We start from the raw sequence: 24,879 nt of genomic DNA, 5'->3' as shown, positions 1-24,879 counted from the left end.
CAAAACAATAACCCCCACTTCCCACAGACACATTTAAAAGGCTGTAGAATATTAATTCTTGGGCTCCTTGATCACTGCAGATGGTGACAGCAGTCACGAAATTAAAAGACGCCTGCTTCTTGGGAGAAAAGCAATGACAAACCTAGACAAACCTAGACAGCATCTTAAAAAGCAGAGACATCACCTTGCTGACAAAGGTCCGTATAGTTAAAGCTATGGTTTTCCCAGTAGTGATGTATGGAAGTGAGAGCTGGACCATAAAGAAGGCTGATCGCCGAAGAATTGATGCTTTTGAATTGTGGTGCTGGAGGAGACTCTTGAGAGTCCCATGGACTGCAAGAAAATCAAACCTATCCATTCTTAAGGAAATCAGCCCTGAGTGCTCCCTGGAAGGACAGATCGTGAAGCTGAGGCTCCAATACTTTGGCCACCTCATGAGAAGAGAAGAATCCTTGGAAAAGACCCTGATGTTGGGAAAGATTGAGGGCACTAGGAGAAGGGGACATCAGAGGACAAGATGGTTGGACAGTGCTCTCGAAGCTACGAACATGAGTTTGACCAAACTGCGGGAGGCAGTGCAAGACAGGAGTGCCTGGCGTGCTATGGTCCATGGGGTCACGAAGAGTCGGACACGACTAAACGACTAAACAACAACAACAGAATATTAATCAGCTAAAATAGCCCCCCCCCCCCAAGAATAGCGAATCTTGATCTTGGTATCTGAAGAAGTGTGCATGCACACGAAAGCTCATACCAAAATAAAAACTTAGTTGGTCTTTAAGGTGCTACTGAAGGAATTTTTTTATTTTACTTCGATCCAGACCAACACGGCTACCTACCTGTAACTTGATCTACCGGTAAGAGCAGAAATGATGTGGAATCCATTCCTGCCCTTTACTTCCTGTCCTCTCATTTACAAGAAACGATGCCTTAGTTTCTAATTTGTACCTTTCCAGCTTTATCTTGTGCTCTTGGTCCTTAAAATGCCTTCCTTTGTTCCATTGAAGAGCTTGTTCAAAGGGCTTCTTATGCCTTTTCAAGTTGTATTTTAAACTTCTTCACGATAAGCTCATCAGTCTCCTTAATCCTCTTCCTGACTATCTGACTTTTTAAAAAGACTTTCCCACTTACTCTGAAGGAGAAAATTGAGGAATCATCTTCCTAAACTGTGTCATAGCTGTGAAGTCATCACATTGCTGATAGTAATTCCTACAAGGGAATGTGCCCACAAACTGGTACAACTGCTGAGTTACTATGATATATCAAGAATGGTAGCCTTTCTTCTCCTCAGGGAGAAGAGTTATAACTTGACCTTCAGAAGTAAGCAGACAACCCATGAAGAAGAAGAAATAACAGTGGTATCAGGGTTTGCATATTGCTTGTTTGTAGCCCCTGTCCGCTGCTCCCCCCCCCCCGGCATGTGAAATATCTGTATGAATTCTTGGGGCTATGATTTTGTTTGTTTCAGTTCTTCTTCCCAAACCCCACCCTAATGCCTGCTGAGTGCAATTCACATCACCCTCTGTTCATTCCTGTGAGATATCACTGTGGAATCTTACAGTCACCAGAATCAGCACTGACAGAGCAATCTTGTGCATGTCTAAGCTGAAGCCCACTGAGTTCAATGGGTCTTATCCCCTGGTGTCTATAGGATTGCAGTTTGAACAAGTCACTGTCTGTTTTAGGTCCCTGTTTAGGTCTCCATTTCTGGCTCACATGAGTATTAATGAACTAGGAGAGCAAATTTCTTTTCCCATACTTATTTTTTATGTAAACGTATGTACAGTGGTACCTCGCAAGATGAATGCCTCGCGCAGCGAAAAACTCGCAAGGTGAAAGCGTTTTGCGATCTTTTTGTTGACTCGCAAGACTAATTTTTCTATGGCCGTGCTTTGCAAGACGATTTTCTTTTGCATTTTTTTTTGCTTTGATTTGTTTAAAATAGAAAACCACAAGACGAAATTTTCGCAATACAAAACGACTCACGGAATGAATTAATTTCGTCTTGCGAGGCATCACTGTACTGTAACTTTAGAAGAAAGCCACAAAAGTGTATGCTTTAAAAGACTTTAACTGGTCTCTGGTAGCATCCTTTAGCTACAGACTTCACTCCACTCTATTCAGCAAACATAAACCTTGATGGAAGAAGATTTGGAGGCATGTGTGTGAGTGTGGGTAAGAGAGAGAGAGAGAGAGAGAGAGAGAGAGAGAGAGAGAGAGAGAGAGAGAGAGAGAAAGAAAGGAAGGAAGGAAGGAAGGAAGGAAGGAAGGAAGGAAGGAAGGAAGGAAGGAAAGACTATGCCTGCATGCATGCGAAGGAGATGATTTTTATCAGGATTCATTTTCTCTTGGGGATGGAGGGAGTAGAGCACAGTGTTCTTTTTGGGATACATTACAAAGACATTTCCGTTGCACATTCCTCCCTGTATCTGTAACCTTTTAAAGGGAGAAAAGAGCAGTGTTGATTTAGGAAAAACAAAAAACAAAAACTCAGGCTATGTGAGATGCTTATGAGCTTCTTTCAAACTTGTGGAAACAAAAAAAAACAAAAAATTCCAGTAACACCTTAGAGACCAGCTAAGTTTGTCATTGGTATGAGCTTTCGTGTGCATGCACACTTGCATACGAAAGCTCATACCAATAACAAACTTAGCTGGTCTCTAAGGTGCTACTGGAAGGAATTTTTTTTTGTTTCGACTACGACAGACCAACACGGCTACCTACCTGTTTCTAACTTGTGATTGGTCAGTACCACTTCCTACCCAGAGTGTAGTCCTCAGACTCCTTAACATTTTAGGAGTGGGGTACTTTCTTATCAATACTGTACTGTCTCCTTTTGAAGCAGCCAGGATGGGCAGCTCACTTTTGGTGCTGATGTGTTGATTGAGTTGGTGAATGTGTCAGTTCAGATGTGAGAGTCTGTATCCATGTGCTCTTCCTCTTTACTCAGTCTTGTGAACCTTATTTCCATTCTACATTGTATCTTAAGCCACAGTTTCCTGAGATGTTCAAACCAAGAGAGTATGTTCTGAGTGACCCCTTCGATCCAGCCTATTAAACTATGGTTGGACATCACAGAAAGTTTTATGGAAGTATTATATTGTATTAAGGAAGGCAAGAGAGGGGAAAGAGGAGCATGCAGTGTGCTCCTGATTCAGCAAAGCAACATTTGACCAGGATTGTTAAGTTTGAACTGAGCAGTTCAGGGAGGTAGCTTTGCTGGTGTTCCATAGTTTGAGCCTTCGGGTGGAATTCTGCTAATGAGTCCTGGCAGCATAAGCTCTGCACAATGACTTTGGCTTACACAGTGAGACTTTCCCTCTCCCCCTGTGCCCTCGAAATTGTCTTGGGAAGCGGATTGGGAGAGCCCCTTGAGCAGCACATGGACGGAGGAGAGATGAGATTGTTGAGTCTGGCAAGCCAAAATGTTTGCCCTGATGGAATGATAGGTATTGTATGACACTGAATTCCTCCTTTGGAGATTCACGTTCTCTGTTCTGAGGATCACACCATTTCATTCTCAGTACCCATACAACAGTGTTGTATCACCATTGCATTGGGATATCAACTGAGCATGGGCTTAATTAGGGCCTGTGCAGAGTTCCAGTTTGACCCATGAAGTTGTTTTCCCCATACCATGCCCACCTGCCCTACTACACCTGATGTCATATGAGGCAAGTAGAGATAATGATAGAATTGTAAAGTTGGAAGGAACCACGAGAGTCACCGAGTCCAACCTCCCCTGCGATGCAGGAATCTTTTGCCCGACATGGGGCGCGAACCCAAGAAACTGAGATGAGGATTCTTATGCTCTAGCCACTATGCTTTCTCAGTCCATCTAGCTGCTAAAGTACAGCCAAGAGCTTTAAAGTATGATCCTACTGGTTCACCGAATAGGTGGTGTGAGCAAGGGGAGAAAAAGCTGCTAGTATTTGAAATGAGAGTTACAGCAGGCCTATATTTAACATTTTTGGTGGGTATTTCACTGGCAATTTCAGTTTATCCCATTGTACCTTTCAGCAGCAGTTCTTCTACTTGCTTGTAGAAAGGGGGGGAGGGTAAATAATTGGAGAAGTTCCTATGGGGTGTAAAATATTGATGGCATTCTGCATCATTTTTACAAGCCTCCGAGCTCCTTCTCTTTCTTAGCTTGCAGAAAGAAGTACAGTAATGTTTCATGTCTCCTGGAAGCTATTGCTGTGTTAGTAGACCCATGGGCGGGAAACCCATTTTCAGCTTGAGGACTGCATTCTGCCACAGGCAATCTTCTGGGGCCAGCAAGCCAGAGGTGGATGAGGTGAGAGAGAAAAAAAGTGTGTGGCCAGAGGCACAAGTGGGTGGAGCAATGAATATGACTCATACCTTACAGTAGGCTGTAATCCAGCTGCACAATAATCAAGAGGTTTCTACGTGCCCACACCCACTTACATCTCTCCCATCCTCCACCCAGACATGCAAAAAGCATGATCACAGTTTGAAAACGCATTGTAGCCAGGCAGGCAAAACCACTCAAAAAAGCAGAGAGCAAAACTGGCAGGGGGTGTGGCGGTGGGGTGGCTTTTGCCTAGGAGAGTCCCAAGGTCTGGACAGAGAGTGTTAAAGGGCTCTCTTCGGCCCCTGCGCCTGAGATTCTCTACTACTGCTGTACACAGTCTTGACTTATACATGTGGGATTTCCAGATGAGGAAATGTTTGGAATGTGCTGTTCTTGCTGAGTCTTATTCCTGGAGACTCAGACTTGCATTTGCTGTCAAATCATTATTTTGCAAGCAACCTCTGGTCTGCAAATCAGAAATGCAATTCTCTTTGCCGCCCCGTTTCAGAGTGCTGTTGCAACAGAATGTGAGCAGAGGGGGTTATGGTTATGGGAGGGGTGTCAGAGGCACCTCTTTTAGATTGTTCCCTCAATATCCCCCCCCCCAAATGACACACTGCTAACTCCTACACATTTTCCTCCCTGTCCCCTTTAATTAAATTACTCTGTGCTTCCTCTCTAAAGTGTTGGGAGAGCACACACATAGACTAGTGGAGAAGAGGGTGTGTTAGAGATCCCTAGCAAACTTCTCCTGCAACTACGAAGCCAGCAGCCACAGCCACAACCATGGTGGGTGGGAGCTACAGTTGTTGGGTGAGGAGCAGATGGAAAGTTCTCCCTTGTTCCATGCAAATACAGTGGTACCTCGGTTTATGAACACAATTGGTTCCGGAAGTCTGTTCATAAACTGAAGCGTTCATAAACTGAAGCGAACTTTCCCATTGAAAATAATGGAAAGTGGATTAATCCGTTCCAGACGGGTCCGCAGCGTTCATAAACCGAAAATTCATAAACCGGGGTGTTCATAAACCGAGGTTCCACTGTGCGGCAAGTGCTCTGGGGTAGGTCACGTGTTCTTTTGGGTGACTGTCAGTATAGCTATGGAAGGCTTTTGTGGACAGAATATTGTGCCATTACCTTTGAATTGGGGCTTGCTCCCATTTTCACTTACATGGCTGTTGTCTGGAAGCACCATTCCCCAGCACTGCCGTAGTCTCCTGGAGCTGGTGTTCTGTGCCTTATGCTTTATCCATTTGTGGGAAACAGGATTTTGAGACAAGAGGAGGAGGAGGGAAGATCCATTTCTCTCTCCCACCGATTTATTTGTACAGAATCCTGAAACAGCTTTTTAGCCCTGCTGAGTAGAGCCACATCAACCTTCAAGAGACACACGATGTACAATGGTACCTCTAGTTACGAGCTTAATTTGTTCTGGAGGTCCGTGCTTGACCTGAAACTGTTCTTAACTAGAGGTGTGCTTGAAACTGATTTGTAAAATGTTATGAGAGACATTGCGCATATATTTGTAAACCAAGAAAACCTTTCATAATAATTTTTTAAAAAGCCAAAACTAGAGGTGTGCTTTTGATAATGGGGCCTCTTGCTGCCACTGCACCACCTGCACATTATTTCCGTTCTCATCCTGGGGCAAAGTTCTCAACCCGAGGTAACTCTTCCAGGTGAGCAGAGTTTGTAACCTGAAGCGTTTGTAACTCGAGGTACCACTGTATAGGGAAGCTGCTGCCCTAAAAGGATCACCGGGTGGTGGATAGAGATTGCAGGGTTGTTTTGAAGCAGGAGATGGCCCTATTAGTACCGCTACCCATACCTGAATGGAGCTGCTGGAAAAAGCCAAGGCAGCTGCCCAGCCAAAGCCATTTTCTTTCTTGAGATGGACATTTTGGTAACATTTATCTCCTTTGGGGGCATCCTTTGTAGTGTACATTTTAATGGAAAACAGATTGGCAAGAGTTGCCTTCCCCTTAAGTGGCATTCCTATCTGTGTGCTCCATTCTTCAGAAGTTCTCTGTTCTTTCCAGGGGCTTTATAATTCCACCCGAACCCTCTCCCCCTTTCCCAAATAGCGAGTGGCTTGGACTCTCTGGCTCTTCTGGTAATGGGCTTTGTCTCTAGCCATTGGCCCTTTAATCAGCCCTCACAGTAGGGCTGCTCCAGGTTGCCTGTCTCTCCAACCTCTGATTAATCACTTTGCTCCCAAGAGCCAGCACCAGCTCTCTGACTGCATCCCCGAGCCCTGCCCAGTGACTCAGCTGCTGAGAGATGAATTGCCTATTAATCCACAATGTTGAAATTGCTTTATTGCATGATGCAGGCACGTCCCTGGAGGAAGTTCTAATCTCCGTCTGGACTGTGAGCCATAAATAATGGGAGGCTGGTGCAGTAAAAGTATGTCGTGTGGGTTTGCTTTTAACTGCTGGTACCGTAAATGCTGCTTCCTATTACTGCTGTAAAGAGCCCACAGCCCTGTCCGATAAAAGTATGAGGAGTCAGTGTAGCGTTGTTGTTGTTGTTGTTGTGACCTAGAAATAGTTCTCCCTTAAAAAAAAAGAGCAAAAATTATATGATTATGGGGTTGCCAGATCAGGACAGATCAATGTCCTGAACATTGCAGCTTCATTGTGGGTTAGTTTATAAGAGTATGTTTAGTAGCCCACCCTTTTCTAAAGGGCTCAGGTTAGTTTTGGCACATGATGTTTTCGTTGTAGGAAGCAGCTCATCAAGCTACTGTCCACCTATGATTCATGTATTGCAGAAGGTTGGACTTTGATGACCATTGGGGGTACCTTCCAACTCTAAAATTCTATGATTCTGCGATCTAGCCCCCTATTGCCTACTAATCTGAGTGGCACCAACTCTCCAAGGTTTTCGGCAGTTCTTCCAGGTTAACTCAGATGCACATGCTTTCTAACACCTCATCCTCTTTAACAAATCCTGTCCAACTTAATACAACCCCACTGAATCCCCTTCAGACAGTTGATTGGCTCCTGCATTAAAGAGGTCTCTGTTTACTTGTGCACTAACTTAAAGCACTGGTTGCAATACACACTTATCTCTTTTAATCCAATGCTACTATCAGCTTTGCTAGATAGGCTAGGTTAAGAGATGCTGGCTTACCCAAGGCCACTAGTGGGCTTCATGACCCAGCAGGGATTTGAAACCTGAACTTTGTGATTCTAAAACCAACACACAGCATATCTGAGTTTCCACACTACTGTACCTCTAAGCCAGTGGTTCCCAACAGGTGGTCCGGGGACCCCCAGGGGTCCGCGAGCTATGCCAGAGGGGTCCGCAAGATGCTATTAGAATAAAAAATATATTAAATATATTTTGTATGATAACAGATTTTTTTGTTTTGGCCGCTTCCTGCATGAGCAGAGTCTAGTGCAAAACTAGAATTAGATAGAGGCAGTAGTTCTGCTGTATGCCGTTAGGTGGCGCTTTACAGACACTACTGTTTTGCAAAGAGGCAGCGCGCGCATTTTACTAACGCTCACCTCCTCAAGATGCTTTGTGCACGTTGGCTTCATTTGTGCGCTACTGCGCAGATACCCTGTCTTCTCCATTCCCCTCCCTCCTCCCTGGCGTGCGCTGCCTCTTTGCAAAACAGTAGTGTTTGTAAACACAGCGTTGTTTTTCGCGGAAGCTACAGTTCGCGTAGTTAAAAATGGACCGTTGGTTAAAAAGTGGTTCGTTAAAACGACAAAGGCCTACAGATGAAGAGGAAGATAATGCATTTGATGTTCAAGCAAGTAAGTCAGTGACTCTCGAACCGATCTTGTCAGTGTCCATTGAACCTAAATCGTAACTGTAAAAAACGTATAAATATAAAATATAAAAATACTCTTAATTTGGCTCTCACTTTTTAATTTTAGGATTAGGAATTAATGGGGGTCCTTGTCACAATAGCGGCTCGATGAGGGGTCCTCGAGAAAATTTTGTTGGGAACCCCTGCTCTAAGCTAAGGGAGTTGCTGAAAGCCCTGTGAATTGCATGCATTTGGCCATGGTTTGGTTATATAGGCCTACTAGTTGATCTTACAAGAACAGCTGGGCAAGTGATTCTAGTTGATCTTACAAGAACAGCTGGGCAAGTGTTGGTTCTGTGGTGGCTCCATCCTCCTGGAAATCTCTCACTTGTGATGTTTTGCATGGCTCTCTCCCTGTCTATTTTTAAATAGGCATTGGAATATGGGTGCTTTGCTTTTAATTGACACTGGTTACAGTTTCAGTTGTTACACCTTTAAATAAAATTTTATTTTTAATGCTGTTTTTATATATAATGTTTTTATTTTGTAAATTGCCAATGTAATAAATAAATACAATGGGAAGGTGGGCAAACTTTGCCCCAGTTGCTGTTGTTAAGGTGGATGAGCTCTAGTGGTTACTTGGTATTGAGAAGAAGTTCAGTGCTCTTGCTCCAGAGCTGAGCCAGCACTGAAAATCAGTTCCAGTGTTAAGGCCAGTCAAGCCTTGGCTTGACGAAAGCCCCGATTATGACTTGCCTTGAGCTCTTTGATTTGAGTGGAAAATGAATATTTTCTCAGCTTTGCAGAGGAGTACAGATAATTGCATCTATAGCTTCACCTTCTTTGTGAGTGTCATTAAATTGGCTGATAAGACAGAAGCATGGGATTAGGGGCAGCACAGAAAAGGAGTTGAACCTCTAGCTGGTACCAAAAGAACAGTATTTATTCCATAAAAAACCCTGCAACTAAAAGTCCAGTGTGTTATGATAACATTATTCATTGGCGGCAAATTAAAATGAGATAACTGCTGACTAAAATGCTGATGTGCTTTTTCTTTCAAAGAGAGAATTTCTCTACAATTCTTCAAAGGTTGGGTTTGGAAAAACAACCTCCTAGACCTAGAGAAAGGATCTGAAGAAAGAGCCTAAAACTTGTATTTGTACTTGGTGCTTTAGAGCAGGGATGGGGAAGTTGTGGCTCCCTAGATATTGTTGTTGTTGTTGTTGTTGTTGTCTTCTCTTCTTTCTTTCTGCTTCCACTGCCCCGTTATTTTTATTCAATGCCCCCAACTGCACCCAAGGCTACTACTGTCCCCCTGGATCATTCCAGCACACACACACACACACACACACCGGACAGTATTGCCCACATTGGGAAACACTGGACAAGGGCTTGAAGGCTCTCAGCAGCACAAATTAAAATCACCCTCCATTTTTTGTTCCTCTTCAATCTCGCTTTATGTTAAAGAAAATACTCTTCAGGTATCACGGAGGTTCAGGACCCTGGTGAAATTGTGTGTGGCATCAGGAAAATGGTTAAGGAACCTATTAATTTTATCCCACAGCTTATTTTGTTAACCAGTCTGAGGAATTGAATTTAGACATAAAATCTCAGGACCCACTTGTTGTTGTTGTTGTTGTTGTTGTTGTTGTTGTTGTTGTTGTCGTCTGTAGTACCTTGATTGACAGCTTTACTGGATTTAGACTAGAATTTGCGTTGGACACATGGCTATGGCTGCTAAACCGATCCAATCAGCTGAGGATAATTGGAGTTACAAAATCAAGTGAAGATTTTCATGCAATGTGGAATAGCTTTGTTTTGTTTTTTTCAAATCACATGGAGAAGAGATAGCATCCCTCAATGATACATTAATTTTTTCAGAATTCACAGCAGACGCTGTCTCGATTACTTAACTGCAACTTTCTTTCTCCACTCTGTCTCCACTCTGGAACTGAGCTGGCCTGCAGTATAGGAGACTAATGATTAGTTCTAATCTGGAAGCCTCTCTTGTGAGCACAGTGTGCCCATTGTTTATGTCTCAGCTATGATTACTGTGAGTGTTCTCTTTTTGTTTGTGTTTTAGAAATAAAAAGTTAGGGGAGAAAATGTAAGTGCCCGCTTACCTTTCCTCTCCCTGCCATTAAATCTCTTTATTATGTTCAATGACCAGTATTTTCCTCTCCCTGCAACCCCAAAGATTTGGGGTTTAAGGAAATCTTTGTAGATTTCCTACAAATGGTCCCTTCCTGGTGGCTTGCTGTCCTTCCCTTACTCATTATCTTAATAGAGGTTTTGTATGCTGTTTTTTTTTTAATGTAATACTCCTTTTTTACAGCAGCAAAAATCTATAATGAAGAACCCCCACCCTCACCCCGCATCCCATGAAGCAGTCTTTCCCAAGCCAGGGGGTTCTCAAGCAGGGGGTTGGACTGGATGGCCCTTGTGGTCTCTTCCAACTCTATGATTCTATGATTCTATAAGCCCCTCTCAACCATTTTCAGAGATTTGGGTCTCTCCTCTTCAGCCTTTTGTAGATACAGACCTGTATTGTGGTACCTCGGGTTATAGACACGGGTTACAGACACTTAAGGTTACAAACTCTGCTAACCCAGCAGTAGTGCCTCAGGTTGAGAACTTTACCTCAGGATGAGAACAGAAATCGCTTGAGACGGCCCTGTGCCACCATGTCCTTAAAAAAACCTTGCCATTTTAAGGTTGTTGTTTTTAAAAGTCTCCCATGGTTTTAAATAATCCTGCTTTCATCTGTATGTTCCAGCTATTTTTTATTACTGGAAGGAGGAAATGACATTTTAGAAAGTAAATCTTAAAAACAATAGGCTGCACATTATGTATAGACACACTAATCACGAAGACCACCAAGCATAAAGCAAATTCCAGAGTGGCTTTGGTTCAGCTTTGTGAGTTTAGGAATAGGAGAGTGGAGGGATGCCAGCGCAGCCTTGTTAATGCCTTAATTTAGTTTATGTTGCAAGCGTTGGGTGGAGACTTCATCTGGGACCAAAGTATTTCATAGTATGATAAAATGTGAAGAGAAACTAGTGATCATGTAGTCTAAACCCTTGCTGACTGGGGATGTAACTAGAACATTGCTGACAGAGTTATCCAGCCTCTTTTTTAATACTTCTGGATGACTTCCCATCATCTGCTAAGGCAGTCTTAATCCATTGTCAGCAGGCGTGTCTCCGGCCCCCTCAATCTTTATTGGAAAGTGGTGGTCCCCCTTCAGTGTTGAGGGTGCATCATGTCATGCGTGTTGCAGCTTCAGCTGCTCACTCCTTCAGAGCGGTCGACCTTCTCCAGACAACACGCTGCTGCTTGCACGCTGCTCACATGATGTCACACACACGTGACAACAAGCGATGGCCCCTCCCAGTCTTGGGAAAAACCTGGTGCCTCTGACTAGCAGACAGTTCTAACCATTATGTTCCCCTTGTGTTTAGCTGAAATTAGCTTCCCTGTAATTTCCACCAGTTGGTTCTAGTCCTGCCCTCTGGATTAGCAGAGTGGAAATCAGCAACATCTTCTGCATTGCAGCCTTTCAGAGATTTGTATGCAGCTGTTAGGCCTCCCCTTAATATTCTGTTCTCCATTTAAAACATACCCATCTCTTTCAACTGTTCCTCATTGTACTTAGTTTCTAGAGCCCTTGCCATTTGTTTTGACCTTTTCCCATTTGAACCTGCCCACTTGTTGATGTCAGATGTGTTGTGACACGAGACAGGGCCTTCTCAGAGGTGATGCTCAGGCTATGAAGTTTCATTGCTAGAGATGTTCTTTTCCCCCAGCAGCAAAACACTAAAACACTTTTATTATCCATTCAAGCTAAAGGCGTTGTATAAAATTTGTATTAAGTGTTCTGTTGCTGATTTTTTGAAATTATTATGACAGGTATTTTAAACTATTTTTGTTAGCTGCTTATCTAATTTAGCAAGTGACTACTTTCAGTGTGTGGTTTATTTATTTTTAAAGAAAAAGAACTATTGTACAAGTTGACCTGTTTATATGTGTGAGAGTGAATGAGTGAGACTTGCAATCTGTATCTATTGGAATGTAATGTGGGCATTGACTTGATGATTTTCAGCAATTGTCTCAAAATATATTTTTTTTGAATACATCATTCCATGCAAACCTTCTCTGGGGATATACTTGTTACAAAACAGGTTTACACTGTCCTCCAGTGCTGCCCATTGTTTCCTGTCCAAAGATAAACATATTATTTCAAACTGGGGTTTTAATTTTTACTCTCTCCCCTTTTTTCATTTCTGCAGCATTATCTGAGGAGGTTGATGTCTATGTTGCACCACTTCCAAAGATTGGGGAACAAGCCCTGGAGAGCTCTACCTCACAAATATTATGTAAGATTCTTGCTACTGCCCTCTCTCCCTCAGATTCATGCCCCTAACTCAGTGATGACAACCTTGCTTGGTTCCGTTAGTTCTAAGTTGTTTGATGACAATCTTGATCCTATGCTCCCCCTCTTTTTCTGTGCCAGAGTTTCCTTGTTCAGTAGTTGATCTAGAATGGGCTAAAGGGGATGCTGCCTACAAATTAAAACATCAGTAAACTACAGTGGTGCCTCGCTTAACGAATGCCCTGCTTAACGAAATTTCCGCTTAACGAAAGGATTTTTTGAGCGGAGCTTGCCTCGCTAGACAAATGCGTTTTACGAAAAATTCGTCTAGCGAATCGCGGTTTCCCAGAGGAATGCATTGAAATTCAATTAATGCGTTCCTATGGGCAAAAAAAGTCGAAAAAAATTCAGTGCATTCCTATGGGATTCGCTAGACGAATTTTTCGCTATAAGAAAAGACCCGTGGAACGAATTAATTTCGTCTAGCGAGGCACCACTGTATCTGAAGTATGCAGATTATCTGAGATCTTCTGCACTGTCAGTGAAAAGCCATCTACTGCCATCTTACAGGTGCCTAAACAACCTCCCCCTCCCCTCTTTTAAAACCTTTTAAGTGACAGTAGTGGAAACAAATGGCAAGATGGAAGGAAGGATATTTCTTGCCCACTTCTTCTCCCTTTCTTGCCCTGATCTTGGATGCAGTGAGCAGTAATGCTGTGGAATGCTAGAGATCACGAGATATATAGTTTTCCTGAGGGTTGTCTACCTTCTTGTCTCTGGCATGCAGTTACATGGTATCTCAGGGGCCAGAGCCAGCTAGGGTGATGGAAGCAGGGAACCTCATTTTCTTCTTACTATGTTCCTCCTCCTGCTGTTTTTTACAAGAGATGGGAAGGGAAAGTGTGCTAAGCACAGATTGAACAGGAAGGGGGTGACTCTTGCAGAGGTAGCAAAGTTGGGTGGGTGCTAAGCTGGGGGTTCTTCTCTGGCTTGGATTTTTATCTGCAGACATGAAGAATTTTGTGGTTTGTAAAGCTTGTGTCTCATTTGAGGTGGCTTTTCTGAGGCCCTGAAGGGTGATTTGTAGCCTGGCTAGGGAGAGTTTTCCCAGTGTCTCTAGTACTAATATAGCTGTGGTAAAAATAATCAAATACGTTCAAAGTCTTCGTTCAGTGTGTATGATTATTCCACTTACCTTAAAATACCCTTAATGCATTATTGATCTGTGAGTAGTTTTAAGAGACAATTTTGTTTATTTATAGAAAATTTATGACTGCTTCTTCAGAGCAGGGTATTATTCAATTCTGAATAATATTAATAGTAATAATTCATTTTTATTACAACATAGTAATAATACATAGTAATAATAAATAATGGTATATTATTTGAAACCTTTCTAGTCTTATTCCTGGCTTACAGCAAGCTGCTTGCATCAGAGGCATTTCAAATGCGATGGGGTTTCCATAAGAAACAGTGATTCTGGGGTGAATGTTTGGCTTCTAATGTTCTCTCTCCTCTAGGACATCACTTGGCAGGGTGTTTGTCCTTGTTTTGTATAGGGCAGGCATCCCCAAACTGCGGCCCTCCAGATGTTTTGGCCTACAACTCCCATGGTCAGTGGTCAGAGGACCAGTGGTCAGGGATGATGGGAATTGTAGTCCAAAACATCTGGAGGGCCGAAGTTTGGGGATGCCTGGTATAGGGTTCCAGGCATAGGGTTCCTGGAAATCTGAGAACATGTGTTGCATGGGTGTTCATCTTTTGCAGGACTCTTGTTTACCTTGGGCTTCTGTTTTTAGTGCCCGTCAATGTTCTGTACCCTTTGCCTGTGATTCCACATTGACATTTGCCTTTCTGCTGATGTGCGAGCACCCTAGGTTCCTTCCACAGGTGCAATGTTGGGCCTACAAAGTCATGTTGGAGCAGGCTAGGCAACAGTGCATCTGGCCATTATTATTCAGCAGGTGGCGCTGTGGGTTAAACCACTGAGCCTAGGGCTTGCCGATCAGGAGGTCAGCGGTTTGAATCTCCGCGACGGGGTGAGCTCCCGTTGCTCGGTCCCAGCTCCTGCCAACCTAGCAGTTGGAAATCACGTCAAAGTGCAAGTAGATAAATAGGTACCGCTCCAGCAGGAAGGTAAACGGCATTTCTGTGCGCTGCTCCAGTTTGCCAGAAGCGGCTCAGTCATGCTGGCCACATGACCCAGAAGCTGTATGCCAGCTCCCTTGGCCAGTAAAGCGGGATGAGCGTCGCAACCCCAGAGTCGTCCGCGACTGGACCCTAACTGTCACGGGTTTCTTTACCTTTACAACTTGTTGAGACGCGCCTTGATGGTGAGTGGGATCTGACTGTTAAAACAGCCAGTCACTTGAGTGTTTTGATGGACTGGTCTTTTTTTTCTTTTTGCTGTATGTCTTTGTCTTTTATCAAAATGATTTTAAATTTGTTTTAATTAAGAATAATTAAATATCCTCGTCTCCCAGCTTGCACCATTACAAATTAGTTTTAAAAGCCTGGAGAGTTGAGTTGTTTGATGTTTACAAGTGTTTTATCCTGGGTTGATGTGGTGCCCTCTTGTCTGATTGGCTTTTGAATCTTGAGTATTAGCCACTTGGCCATTCTAGTTTGCATATTTGATACAGATTGTCAGCTTGGGAGAGCTGTATGATGACTATCAAGAAACAGCTCGATAAAGCGGTCCTTAGGCTTGCTTCTTAGTCCCTGATCTGTAATCCAATTTCATATGTAGCAGGCTGTTGTTACTTAATGGTGAGGAAGATTCACTTTTTGCCTTCTCCTCGTTTATTATTCACTTCTTTCAGGAGGGGAGTCCTGGCACTGAAAGCATGTTCTTAGGTTGACTTTACAGATTCTGGGACCTAGCCCTGTTTGGAAAAGAAACAAAGCCGAAGTCAGTTTAAATGCTGGTTGGAGCAGAATACTAGGTTTATTCTGTGTCCAATTCTGGGCACCACAATTTAAGAAGAATGTTGGCAAGCTGGAACATGTGCAGAGGAGGTCAATCAAGATGATCAAATATCTGGAAACCAAGCCTTATGAGGAACAGTTGAAGGAGCTGGGTATGTTTAGCCTGGAAAAAGGAGACTGAGAGGAGATATGAGAGCCATCTTCAGATATCTCAAGGGCTGTCACATGGAGGAGGGAGCAAGATTGTTTTCTCCTGCTCTGGAGAGTAGGACTCGAACCAATGGCTTCAAGTTACAAGAACGGATTCCAAATAAACATCAGAAAAAGCTTTCTTTTTTTAAAAAAAGTACTTTTTATTAAAGATTTCTTGAATTACAAAGGTGTGTGCAGTGTCTCCAATATTTTTTACATGTATCATTTTTGCAAATCAGTTTCATTTGTTAAGACACTAAGAAGAAAGAGGGAAAACGAGGTAGATAGGGGGTGGGAGGGTAGATGGGGGTGGGATTAGGTGATTATGTTTCTGTTTTGCTTAATATATGTAGGGCTTGATGTCAGCTTTGTTTGTGTAGGTTCTCCTTTATTCGCTTGTGTTCTTTTGATGGTGAGAGAGATTGGGGTTGGCCAAGGGTGTGGTTGTTCATTTGTGATTGGCTATGATGGTCTTTGTTTTCATGTGTGAGTGGGGTGGGTGGGTGTTTTGGGTCAGGTTAGCCATACTGATTTGTATGCTGGCGGTAAATTTTTGTCATTATCTTGTTGGGCTGTGTGTGTGATAAAGGGGAACCATACCGGGATGAAGGCATCCTCTTCTATTTGTCCCCATGTCAGTTTCAGCTTGTTGGTTAGTTTTTCTAGTAAGGCTGTTTCCCATACTACTTGGTACCATTGGTCCATGCTTACTACTGACAGGTCTCTCCAATGTCTGGTTATGAAATTTCTGGTTGCTGAAAGTAGGTGGCTTATGAGGTCTTTGGTTTGCGTCTAGGGGGTTTGTGGGATTTTGTGGCACCTACTTGCTGCCAAGGAGTGTGGTGGAGTCTCCTTCTTTGGAGGTCTTTAAGCGGAGGTTTGACAGCCATCTGTCAGGAATGCTTTGATGGTGTTTCCTGCTTAGCAGGAGGTTGGACTGGATGGCCCTTGTGGTCTCTTCCAACTCTATGATTCTATGATTCTAATTAAGATAAAGGTAAAATAGAGTTGTTTGTTGTAAAGGGGGGTGATGGGTGGGAGGAAAGGCTCCCCTATTGGAAAGGGTTGATAAACAGACTAGATGGGGAGGGGGAAAGAGTGAACCAAAAAGGAAAGAGAGAAAGAGAGAAAAAGGGACAGAAGACAAAGGTGGGGGTGGGAAGTAACAAGTCGAATGGAGGGTAAAAATAAGGAGAGGATATGTAGGGGGTGTCGAGTGTCTGGGGAGGGTTTTAAGGAGTATTTTTATGTGTTGAGGCGGAAGGAATAGTATAAAGCTAAGGTAAAAGGTTGGGGAGGAGAGGACAACAGCTTAAAAATGGTAGAAATTTAGTAAAAGGGCTGGGAACTTGGGGGGAGGGGGTTGGTTTTGTTTTTGCTTTGTTTTGTTTTTTCTTAAAGGGTTAAAGTGTATGAAAAGAGGGGGTTTGGGTGTTAAAAGTTGGAAGGTGGAGGTGATAAACGGTAGTAATACTAAAAATATTGGTTAAAGGGAAAAATTATTATTATTATTTTTATTATTTTTTTAAAAAAAGGAAAGGGGAGGAGAGAAAAAATGTATTTCTATTTCTATTTATTTTTATAGAAGAAAAATTTAAGGAAAAGGAAGAGAAGGAGAAAAGGAAAATTGTATATATATATATATAGTATATTAAAAAATGGAAGAAGCAAGCCCTTTCCAGTGGGCCTCCCTCTGGGCTTCTGGCTCGCTAGTCGGCGGGAAAGTGGGCTCAGGTTGGGCCTAGGTCCAGCTGCGTGTCTCCTTGCGGCTTCAGTCCGTCCTCCTACTTCTCCCTTGGTATCGGCAGCAGTATCGGCGGTCACTCAGCGGCGGGGCAGCTAGGCCAGGACCTCTCTCCTTCCCCAACGCACCCCACGCTTACCCCTGGGTCCCTCCGGCCCCGGGGCTCTGGGTAGCCGGGTGACTCCGGTGCGGTGGCGGCGCAGCAGCAGGGAGGATGACAGGTCCGAGGCTCCTCTGGATCGAGCGCGGTGATGGTGGCGGCGGCAAAAAAGTCGGGGCTTCTTTTTTTCCCATTCCCCCCTTCTCTTTCTGGGGCCCCGCCGTGCTGTGAGGTGGATGGTTTCAGGCCTCGGGGCCCCAGAGTTATGTCTGATCGACAGCCGGATGCCCTCTCCTCCGGCCTGCAGCGATCGCTGGGGGGCCCCTCCGTGATTTTTCAGGTTCCCGGCTGGTCCACCGGGCACCCCTGGCACTTGCGCGGCAGCGGCGGTCTCAGCAGCTCGGGAGCCGTTCGGACAGCGCAAACACGCTGGCTGCCCTCAGGAGCTCTGTGGCGCCGTGACGTGCGCCATGATGCCTCACCGGAAGTCTCCAAAAAAAGCTTTCTGACAGTCAGAGCTGTTCAACAGGGAAATGGTCTCCCTCCCTTGGAGGTTTTTAAGCAGAGGTTGGACGGCCGTCTATCATGGATGCTTTAGCTGAGATCCCTTCATTGAATTGGGTTGGAGTAGATGGCCCTTGGGGCCCTTCCCACTCTACGATACTATGATCTCCCTATGAAACACACATATACACACTTTAAGAAGGTTAACAGGATCTGGGGAATAGTCACTTGAATGCTATTCTCATATTTCAAGGGAAAGGAGTAAAGAGAAAGGAAGGGCTTGGGGGAACTGTTTCTGTAGCTTCCATTTCTGTGCTTGCCTCTGATTGACCAACAGTTTTGAGGAAGGATTTTGCCTTGTTTGCAAAACAGGGGCTATGATTACTCAATCTTTCAGGATGTGGCTTTAAGCTTTTTCATCTGTTTTTGCACTTTATAAAAATGGAAGGAACAAACAACCAGTTCAAATGAGCAGAAGGGAGATCAGCACGGGCAGAACATGGACACTACATGATCAAATGCACTCAAATTGAACCTAGAGCATTGCCCCAGGATGCGCTCTGTGATGTGAATTATGCTAGATGTTAACCTCCTACTTTTTAGTGTTTAAAGTGAGTTTTAAACATATTTTATTGTATTTTTTTCAATTAATCACACATAAGGGAAAAGAAGAGGGACACGGGTGGCGCTGTGGTCTAAACCACAAAGCCTCGGGCTTGCCGATCAGAAGGTCAATGGTTTGAATCCCCGTGATGGGGTGAGCTCCCATTCCTCAGTCTCTGCTCCTGCCAACCTAGCAGTTCGAAAGCACACCAAAGTGCAAGTGGATAAATAGGTACCGCTCTGGCAGGAAGGTAAATGACGTTTCCATGCGCTGCTCTGGTTTTGCCAGAAGTGGCTTAGTCATGCTGGCCACATGACCCGGAAGCTGTATGCCGGCTCCCTCGGCCAGTAAAGCAAGATGAGCGCTGCAACCCCAGAGTCATCCGTGGCTGGACTTAACAGGGGTCCCTTTACCTTTTACCTTTAAGGGAATAGAGGGTGGGGATCCTCTACAAATTAAATAACCTTTTTGAATTTGAAATCCCTAACTTTGTGTGTATATGTACACATACACATACCTCCCAAAAGAAGATTTGTTGTTTCTGGTACTATCAAAATGAAGAGCTGACTGGTAGTGCTCTTAGAAACCCTTCAGGACTAGCAAAGTGGGACTGCCTTCATTCTCCCTCCCAGAGTACCACTAGAAAGCAAGTGAATGCTTCCACCATAAGAAGCACGTCCTTATGGCAGCAGCCACAGAGCAGGAAATGTGTCTGTAAAATGCAGTGAGATTTTGCAAAGGTGTATAGGAGATTTCAACAGAGGATATAATTGGAGTGTTCCCGCATGAATCCATTCAGCCCAGTCTCCTTGTGGGAGATAGTAAGGGATTTGCTTCTCTATGTAGTCTGTACTCTTTTACTTGTTGGATGAAAGCATTTCTATTTATCTCATGAAATATAGTCTGGAGCTAGTACTAGGACTAATTAATAGGGATGCATCAGAGAGATTCTGATGTTCAGCGTGAAAATTCAAGTTCAGCCTCTGCTGTTTCTGCAATCTCCATGTCTTCTTGGCTTTTCTGTAAGCAGAAGATATTACCAGCACTTAACAGGGGATGAACATGCTGGCACCATTGCATCACTGCCACTAGTGCCAGGCAGTGCATAATCTGAGTCAGTCTACCTTCCATTTTCTATGGTAGTGGTTCCTAATCCCCCCACCAACCACTTGAAAATTCTTGAGGGTCTTGGCAGAACACTTAATGATTTTTCTGTCTGTTTAGCAATTGCAAATAGATGCTAAAGTCTTATTATATTTTATTGCATTAAAATTTGAATTCCATTTTTTTTAAAAAAGAACATTTTAGCATCTAGCACAGCATGATTACAATTACTAAACAACAGGCAGAAAAATCATTAAGGGACAAATGGATAACTCCCACTCTGAGTTACCAGTTTTCTCTTGTGTGTGTGTGTTTTCTTAGCTTTTCCCCCTATTTCTTGCTGTTTCGTTCGCTCTCGTGCATTGACTTCCCACTCCTTATGAATGCTTTGCCAGCCTCTTTTTACTGTTTGGGCCTTTCCCCTGTCTTGCTACCAGTTGCAACTTTGTTCCCCTGAGGGAGGCAGAGCCTCTTCCCCCTGTCACTTCCACTCCAATCTTGTTCTCGTTCTGGGAGGACTGCTGTTCTACCATAGCTGCCAAGTTATCCCTTTTTTAAAGGGATTTTCCATTATGCTGAATAGGCTTCCTCGTGAGAAAAGGGAAAACTTGGCAGCTATGGTTCTACACACTCTCCCCCCCTCTCTCCTACTCCTCCTTCACATGCTTCGCAGACTCACCGCCATAGACCACCTGAAGGAAGTTTTTGGACCACTCTTCAGTAATCTCTGCTTGAGGGTTAAGGTCTATGGTGTGTACTGCTGATTTTTGGTTCCACACATTTTAACAAAAGCACAAGAATTCTGGGTAGTCAAATCTGTGTATATCCTTGCACTAGCAACTTCTGCCTTGGAACAGACTTCTTCAAATGTTGCTATGGTGTAGGATCTGCTGGTCTTGCTCATAACAATATTTTACTAACAGCCACTGCAATCAGTTTGAGTCTCTTTTGAAGGTTATTTCTAGTCTAGCTGTTGCCAAGCTGGTGTCTTCTCAGATGGTTTGGACTACAACTCCCAAACATTGTGCTCACGGGAGCTGATGGGTGTTTCAGTCCAAAACATCTGGAAAGGTACTAGGTTGGCCAAGGCTGCTCTATGCTACAGGCAAGTGCTTCTCTATCACCAAGCTGCATCTGCGTAGGCTATATGGTAATACAGTCATACCTCGGTTTAAGTATGCTTTGGTTTGAGTACTTTCAGTTTAAGTACTCTGCGGTTCCGCCGTGCACGCATGCGCAGAAGCGATCTATCAGCGCTTTGTGCATGCGCACTATCGCTGCTCGGATTACGTACTTTTTGGGGAGCGAATGGCGCTCCGGAACCAATTAAGTACTTAACCCGAGGTACCACTGTACTGTTCACTTGGATATGGGCTTGAATTTGAGAGGTTAAGAACAGAAGCTGTGGTGGTCTTTGTTTTCCTCCTGGGAGTACAGGATCCTAATGCAGATGCAGTAGAAGCTAATTTGGGGAGATCCGCTAGTGCATGCTTGTAAATACTATATTTTTCGCTCCATAAGACACACTTTTTCCCTCCCCAAAAGGAAGGGGGAAAGTCTGTGCGTCCTATGGAGTGAATGCGAGAGCCAGAGCCTGACCAGAGCCAGAGCCGACACAAAAGTCAAAGCCTGAGCAGAGCCAGAGCCGCACAAAAGCCAGAGCCCGATGAGATCCAGAGCCCTGCGCAAAAGCCAGAGCACCACACAAAAGCAGGAGCCCGATCGGATCCAGAGCCCTGCGCAAAAGCCAGAGCCTAGGACAAGTCAAGAAAGCAAAATATTTTTTTTCTTGTTTTTCTCTAAAAACTAGGCGCATCCTATGGTGCAAAAAATACGGTACCCAGTGAACTCTCGCCTTGAAATTGCTTCCAGACAATCAGAAGATATGCAAAGAATTTGCTCTCTTCTCTCCCCCACAACCCACTTTTCAGGCTATTGGTGTCTAACCAGTGACTTAACATTAGTACATGCAGGCAGGTGGGTTAGCAACGTTGTTTTGTGTGAACTGGTGACTTTTACAAATTTTATTTTCAAGAGTTCCCTAGTTCAATGCATCAGAGGCATTTTGTATTCCAATTCCTAACTGACCCATGAGGGCAAGGTGGAATCTCCTGTTCCCTCCTATTTGCTGGCATGGTCTGGTGGTGAGGCCTGCAAGTCACCCCTTCTGAGGCTTTATTGAGCTCCGATGGGAGTCTGGCCTGGATCTTGGCACTGGAGAAATCTGTGCTGTTTTTGGAAATAGCTGAAAATGAAGCAGAGCACAAGACTGTTTTTGTTGTAACCTTAGTGATAAAACCAACAACAACCATTACCAGCAAAGAAACAACCACCCTGACACAAAGGAAAAGACTCAGACTCATCATGGTCAAGATGGATAGACAGACAGACAGACACACACACACACACAGAGAGAGAGAGAGAGAGAGAGAGAGAGAGAGAGAGAGAGAGAGAGAGAGAGAGAAAGAGAGAGAGATCTGGGACTTACTGTTCAGTAGAGAGGATCAAAGTTTTGACAGAATGATAAATAATGATAAATCAGTATCTAGTGAAGGAATCCAGAGAAAAGAGACATTCACTGTTGATGTGGGGAGGATTGTCTTGGCAAGAAGACAAGCTAGCCCCTGTGGAGGCTATGGGTGGTGTCAAAAAGCATGCTCTTGAAAAGCATTTAAGCAGGAACCATTATATATATACCATATATATATATATATATATATATATATATATATATATATATATATATATATATATCACTATGTACATATGTACACACATGGGCAAAACACCCTGACAGAATAGCCACCATTGTGTAAAGTGGCTGAAGATGGCAGATACTTAACAGAACCATTTACAGTACATTGGGAAAATAGACTAGTGACCTAATCCTACTTGACAATCATGTTGACAGTTCATGATGAAGGGCAGGGGAATAGGTGCCACCCAGGAACGCGTTCTAGATTTCAAGGCATAACTAAGTGGTAGAGCACATTCTGTGCATGTTAAAGGCCCTAGATAGATAGCTTCAGCCCTTTGAATCTTCAGGTAGGGATGGGTGGAGAGCGGCTGTGTCATCTGATCCAGTATAAGGCAGCTTCTTGTGTACCTACCGTAGATACTCACTCTGTGTAGGGGATGGATGGTGGTGGAAGAGGCCAAATTAAGAGTCCAGCTTCTCTGCTTAGATGCACCACAGCTTACACATCCAGCTGTTTGGATGTCTGCTCTTTATTGATGATGATGTGCCTGTCTCATTAAACAAAGAAATTGCACTCCATAGTTGGAACTGTATGCATATAAAGCGTCACAGAATTTTGTAACTAAAAGTCAAAATGATTTCATGTGACACTTTAAAGGAAATATACCGCCATCTGCCCAAACTCATCAGGATTTTTTTAAAATAAAAAATATATAAAAAGCAGGGACTTGTCTTACTTTGTCTCTTAATAGCTTTTAATTCTGACTTGGATGAGCACATGACCTTTGTTCCTCTGCAGTCATACATATTTTGTGCTTTGCTTTAAAGGAATGAAATATTAAGAAACAGAAGCTTGGTTTCTTGTTCCCAATGTTTTGGCAAGTTATGTGGTGATCCTTGCGGCGGTTTAGATTACAAGCACTAGAATGACTTGAAAGCTTGCTGATGGGTGTGGTGGCTGGTTGTAAGGGTGGGCGGGGATGGAGAAGCTATGCATGTTTAAAGTAAATATTTACATTGTAAGTGAATCCACTGCTACCTCCCCACCTCCTCCCCAAACTGAAATAAATTACGAACAGCAAATGCCTGTGGCTTTTGCAACTGGATCTAAAGCTCAGTAGTTAACAGAAATATCATTCATGAACCCAGAAAATCAGATCGGACTGAGGCTGCCCCCCCCCCCGGAAAGTGTAGGCATTTAAAGAAAAAGTTGCAAAAATAAGTTTGAATGGTTAAAAAGCCTTTTTATCACCACATTTAAAAAGTTTTCTTCCCATCTCTGAATTTCTTTGTCTGAAGCCTGTATGTTTCTTGTTTGTTTGATCTTTCCATAGCAGGAAAACATTTATTTAAGCCAGGGAAAAGATGCAAAATTTCAGACTGCAGAGAAAACCTAGCTAAACGAACCGAGGCTGTCTTTTTCCTAGCTCCACAAATTCTCCATTTCCTATAAAGACATCATTTTGTTTTGTTTTGTTTTTCTTTTGAAATAAACACTGTCAAAACAAAGTCCTAATCTAGACTTCTGGTCTACCGCCAGCGCTGATTGGCGAGGAATTCTCGAGCTCTGAGATTCCTGGTGCTGTGAGGGAGGGGGCAGCCGCGAGAGCAATGCAGACCCTCAAAAGAACCCCAGATTGAGCTTTCTGGGGGTGTGTGAGCTTGGCAGTGCCCCAAAGTGACTCCTCTGCCCCCCGGTAAGCTCTTTTTAAGAGCTCCGAGAGCGAGTGGAGAGAGAGGTGCGGGTGCCATTTTTGAGTATACCGCTACCCTTACAGAGCGAAGCTCCGAGCCAGCAGCGGAGGAACGGTGAATTTTTCACCCCCCCCAAAAAAAGATTTGAAGACATTGGACACCGCGAGTAACAGAAAGAAATTTAAGGGAAAAAATTTTTAATTGAAAAGAATTGGCCACGGGAGGAGATTTAAACAGGAAGTCGATTTCCCCATTGAGAGAACTGTGATGCAGTTAATTTGCCTGTAGCCAGAAAGACTAAAAGGAGCTTGCCAATTACCAATGATTGGGCTCAATGCCTTCCCCCTGAAGCAGGGTATAGGGGAGAAGGGCTGAATCCACTAAAATCCCTGTAATTTTTTAAAAATTTGGACTGGGGAAAGTCCCCGCCATTATGATATCACAATAGAAAGGAATTTGTTTACCTCTTTGAAATTGAGAAGTGTCAATTTTGAAGAGAGCGCAAAATATAAAGCTGGGTATAAGACGTTTGATAAATGCTCTTTTCACAATGGTCACAAGATTTTTAAGATATGAAGAAGACTTAAAAATGAGAGTATAACCCACGGGTGTCAGAGTCAAGGCCCGGGGGCCTAATCCGGCCCGGCAGACCTCGTGATGTGGCCCGCCGCCCGCCCAGGGCCGGAACGTTCACTTAGGCACACCTGTGGTGGCTTTCTTTCCCCTGAGCTTACGGCGCGCTTTTGTTTTCTTTCTGAGGCTGCCGGGCTCGGGGCTGGGGAGGAGGGGAGAGGGGCGGGCTAGGCTAGCAAGGCGTCTCGTTATTGGCTGGCTGGCGTGACGCTGACGTCCCTCCC

General features: G+C 43.9%; 1 protein-coding gene across 6 annotated transcripts in view; it reads left to right on the top strand.

Annotated features, from left to right (window-relative positions):
• LRP1 (LDL receptor related protein 1) overlaps positions 1–24,879 on the top strand; it is a 335,312-nt gene that overhangs the window by 35,937 nt on the left and 274,496 nt on the right. For 3 of the 6 annotated variants that reach the window (XM_060272179.1, XM_060272176.1, XM_060272175.1), the window contains one exon: positions 12,371–12,457. The exons of the other annotated variants lie outside the window; for them this stretch is intronic. In XM_060272179.1, coding sequence (XP_060128162.1) covers positions 12,371–12,457 — 87 coding nt within the window. The remainder of the gene's footprint in view (positions 1–12,370; positions 12,458–24,879) is intronic. 6 annotated transcript variants of the gene reach the window in all.

Source organism: Zootoca vivipara, chromosome 2 (genome assembly GCF_963506605.1).
Source record: "Zootoca vivipara chromosome 2, rZooViv1.1, whole genome shotgun sequence".
Taxonomy (NCBI): Eukaryota; Metazoa; Chordata; class Lepidosauria; order Squamata; family Lacertidae; genus Zootoca; species Zootoca vivipara.
This window is presented reverse-complemented; position numbering and strand designations above follow the sequence as displayed.